The sequence below is a fragment of the Aureococcus anophagefferens genome (genome assembly GCF_000186865.1).
Source record: "Aureococcus anophagefferens unplaced genomic scaffold AURANscaffold_3, whole genome shotgun sequence".
Taxonomy (NCBI): Eukaryota; class Pelagophyceae; order Pelagomonadales; family Pelagomonadaceae; genus Aureococcus; species Aureococcus anophagefferens.
The window spans coordinates 1,907,135-1,911,596 of record NW_008705563.1 but is presented as its reverse complement, the minus strand read 5'-3'; the positions used below and the strand labels follow the sequence as shown (position 1 = coordinate 1,911,596).

The 4,462-nt window shown below is 72.2% G+C and overlaps 1 protein-coding gene across 1 annotated transcript; it reads left to right on the top strand.

Moving 5' to 3' along the window:
- Positions 1–1,721: 1,721 nt before the first annotated feature.
- Positions 1,722–2,084, top strand: AURANDRAFT_15296 (hypothetical protein; the record flags this gene model as incomplete). Its single annotated transcript, XM_009035688.1, has 1 exon — positions 1,722–2,084. A coding segment is annotated over one exon (363 nt), but the record flags the coding sequence as incomplete, so codon positions are not given.
- Between the last annotated feature and the right edge of the window lie 2,378 nt (positions 2,085–4,462).

Here is a 4,462-nt window from a genome sequence, read left to right as displayed (position 1 = left end):
CCGACGCCGTACCGGTACCTGAACTCCGGCGCGTGGATGGGCCGGGCCGGCGTCGCCGCGCGGTTCCTGCGGCGCCTCGTGGACACCGCGGGCGCCGAGGGCGCGGCCTTCCACAAGCTCAACGACCAGGAATTGGCGGCGGAGCTCTACTTCTCCGGGGAGTTCGGGCCCGAGCTCGGTTTGGATCACTACGCGCGGCTGTTTCAGTGCATGCACGGCGTCCGCGACGCGACGCTCGTCCCGGACTGCGACCCCTGGCCGGACCTCAAGGAGCGTGACGGCACGCTCACGAACACGCGGACCGAGTCCGTGCCCGCGGTCTACCACTTCAACGGCGGCGGCAAGCGGCACCACCTGAAGGTCGAGGCGATGATGTGGTGGAAGACGTGCAGCGAGGCGCAGTCGCCCGAGGCGCGCGCGGCCGTCGAGGCGACGACGCTCCGCTTCCACGAGTCGACCGTGGCCTTTTCCGACGTCTGCCCGCGCCACCTCGCCGACTACGCGCCGAAGACCACCAAACCCTGCGGCGACGCCCTGCTCCGCGGCCTCGTCGCCTAGTACCGCTTAGTTCCGGATGTGCTCCACGAGGCCCTGGGAGACGAGGGGCTCCACGTCCGCGGCGCGGAGGAAGTGGGTCGTGCCCTTGTCGAGCTTGACGACGCCGCTGTGCGTCGTGACGAGCTCGCCGCAGTCCGCGTTGCACCGGACCTGGATGTAGAGGTCCTTGGGCGGCCGGAGCGCGGTCCGCAGGTCCACGCGCATGTCGCGCATGTAGGAGCTGTAGAGCTTGTCGTAGCCGTCGAAGAACTCCTTCTCCTCCTGGCCCATGTTGTTGCGGATCTCCTCGGGCAGCGCGGCGCCGGCCTCGAGGCGGAGCCTCCGGAGCGTGGTCATGCGCTCGCGGATGTAGAGCTGCGCGCACTGCTTGTTCCGCAGGATCGTCTGGTGGTGCACGACGAGGGCCGCCTTGACGCCGTCGTCGAGGTCGCTCAGCTGCGCGTCGCCGCCCTCCATGAGCCGGAGGATCTCCTTGTAGCGCTCGTTGCACTCGTCCTTGAGCGAGCTCATGGCGTCGCGGTCGTACCTGCGGGGGTGGCGGCGCGCTCGCGCGCGGGCGTCTCGCGCGCGCGTCGGCGCCGGCGCGCGCTTCGAGATCGGGACCTCGGGGTTCGCCTTGGACCGCTTGATCGCGTCGAGCAGGCGCCGGGACGGCGTGGCGGCCGCCATGTCGACCTACGAAACTGAACGGTGCGCGTCGCGTGTGTTGGGTGCGTTCCGACGACCGCCGGGCGTGTTGGCGCGCGACGGCGCGCGCGATATGGGGACGCAGGCCACCATGCTGCTTTGAACCGAGCCTCCTCAACGAGTTTGGTGCTGCGCAGACATGCCGTCATCCACGGCCCGACCGCTCACCGATAGCAATGGGGCAGCTTCGACGTCGGTCGCCGCGACGGTGCCGGACGGCACCCTGCGCGGCAGCCCGCCTGGCGCTCCTCGCCGCCGCCGCCGTCGCCGAGGCGCCGGACTGCCAGCTGCACGACACGCTCGCCGACTTCCACTGGGCGCGCGTGAAGCCGTGCGAGGCCGCCGTGCTCGAGGCCGAGTACGCGCGCTTCGAGAAGCACGCCCACGTCGTCGCGACAGCGCTGACGAAGCACAAGTTCCGCCTGCCGCACCGGGACCAGTTCCCGTTGCTGCTGAATCGGCTGGGCCTGAACGGCACGGCCGTCGAGATCGGCGTCCGCGAGGGGCACTGGAGCCGCATGTTCCTGCAGACGTGGGCCGGCGCGTCGTACCACGGCATCGACCCGCTGCCTTTGGACGCGGACCTGGAGAGCTACCGCACGACGAAGAACATGCCCGAGGTGTATAAGTACGGCGTCGAGACCATCGCGTATCTGAACGCGAACCCGCGTTGGACGTTCCACCACGAGCTCGACGCCGTGTTCATCGACGATTTCAAAGACGAGTCCCTGGATTTCGTCTACATCGACAGCGTCCACGACTACGCCCACGTCAAGGAGACCTTCGAACGGTGGTGGCCCAAGGTGCGGCGCGGGGGCATCATCGCGGGCCACGACTACTGCGTCGCCGACATCGACAAGCGCGAGATGGGCGTGAACGCGTGGCCCGACCCGGGCATCAAGGACGGCCTGGGCGACCGCGTGCCGCTCTGCGGCAAGTACGGCTGCATCGAGGGCGAGTTCTGCTACCCGAAGGACATCAACCGCAAGGGCCGGCCGAAATTCGGCTTCGCGGGCGTCGCGTTCGCGGCCCTGGAGGCCGTCGAGCGCGAGCAGAGCCACCTCCAGCTCACGGGCGAGGGCGGCGTCGTGGGCAACCCGTCCTGGTGGGCCGTGAAGCCGTAATAGTGTTCGTATTGGATCGGGCGCCCCGCTTTAAAATTAGGAGTGCTTCTCCGGGAGGAACGGCTCCCGGTCGCCGTAGGCGCCCGGCGCGTCCGGCCGGGCCGCGCACTTGGACAGGAGCGCCGGGAGTTCGACGGCGAGGAGCGCGTGGAGCGCGAGGAAGATGGGCAGCCCGGCGAAGATGTCCAGCGCCACGAGCCGCGGCGACGCGGCGAAGAGCGTCACGAGCGGCGGGAGCGCGGCGCGGTGGAGCGCGTAGGCGGCCATCGTGCCGTGGCCGACGTCGCTCCAGTAGCTCGGCGTCCGCGGCGCCCAGTAGGCCGCGGCGGCGACGAGCGCGACGACGACGAGCGTCGCGGCGAGGACGAGGGCGCACTTGCCCGGGAAGGAGATGGCGAAGCTGTCGTCGAGGAACGGGACGAGGTTGATCGCGTTCGCGCCGCCGCGGACGAGCCCCAGGACCATGGTCGCCCAGTCCGGGTCCTCGAAGGGCCCCCGGGGCCAGCCGCCGTAGCCGATGCGCGTCAGCGCCGCGAGGCCGTGCAGCCCCAGAAGCCCCGCGGTCGCGCGCCGCGCCGCGGGCCCGCCGAGCCGGACGCCGCAGGGCCACGCGCAGGCGCCGTCGCGGTCGTGGGCCGAGCAGGCCGGCGTGAGCGTCGCCTCCGGCATGAGCGGCGGCGCGAAGAAGTAGAAGAGGCCCGCGACGAGCTTGTGGACCTTCATCTTGCCCGTGCCCGTCTTCGGGATCTGCACGTAGAGCGTCCGGTCGTCGGCCGCGGTGCAGTAGGCGAACAAGGCGAGGGAGAAGACGGCGCCGAGGAGGCGCCGGAGCCGCAGGACCGGCGGCGCGTGCGTCGACGACAGGGACCCGTAGCGCAAGCCCCAGCCCGCGGCGCGGTAGCCGCAGAGCACCAGCGCGAACCACTTGGTCTCCCAGAACGAGATCATGCGGAAGTCGTCGAAGGCGTAGCAGGGCGCGCCGTAGCCCTTGAGCACGCACACGCCCGTCGCCGCGCGCAAAGCGCCGTAGAAGACGTGGCTCGCGACGTCGAGCGCGCACATGGCCGCCCAGAGCGCGAGGAGCGGCGCGCACGCGGCCGCGAGCGCGGGCCTCGACCGCCGCGTGGCGCCCCGGGCGACCCAGGCGTCGTAGGCGCGCGCGTCGTTGAGGCCCGCCACGGCAAAAAAGACGGCGAGGCCCAGGGGCGTCGGGCCGATGACGTCGAGCAGCGCGCCCATGCCGCCGAGCGGCGTCGCGCCCGTCGGGCCCGCCCACCATCGGGGCGGCATGCCGTGGTCGCAGAGGATGCCGAACATGGCGACGAAGTAGAGGTGGCCCTGCATGGCCGCGCCCGAGGGCGCGCCGCTCGCGGCGCCGCGGCGGCCCCGCAGGAAGGCCATGCTGTCGACGCCCGGGTCCGCGGGCGCGTCGTCGGCGGCGCGCGCGTCGTCGACGCGGAGGCGCCCCGCGGCCCGCAGGGCGACGTCGTCCATGGCCTGGCCCCGGTCGAAGGCGTCGTCGCCGACGTCGTAGGTCGCCACGGACGGTTTGAGGGCGTCGAGCGCCGGGAGGCCGATCTTCGCCGCGAGCTTGATGCGGAGCGGCTTGCCCGTCGGGCCCTTGGGCACGCGCGCGGCGTAGACGGCCGTCTCCGGCGCCCACTTGGCGTCGAGGGCCCGGTCCGCCCCGACGCCGGCGACGCACCAGTCCCGCAGGTCGTCGAGCGTCGCGAAGCGGCCCGGCTTGAGCACGACAACCGCGCCGACGACCTCGCCGAGCTGCGCGTGCGGCGCCGCGAAGCACGCGACCTCCTTGACGGCCGCGTGGCGCAGGAGCACGTCCTCGACGGCCAGCGGGCTCACCTTCTCGCCGCCGCGGTTCACGATCTCCTTGGACCGCCCCACGAGGCGCAGGCGCGGCCCCCGCGCGCCGCCGGGCTCGAGCAGGCCGCGGTCGCCCGTCCTCAACCACGTCCGGTGCCCGCGCGCGCCGCCGACGAACGCCTCGACGTTCGGGTCCGCCGCCTGCCAGTCCCGGAGCTCGTAGCCCGCCGTGACGCAGGCGCCGGCGACGCAGACCTCGCCCACGTCGC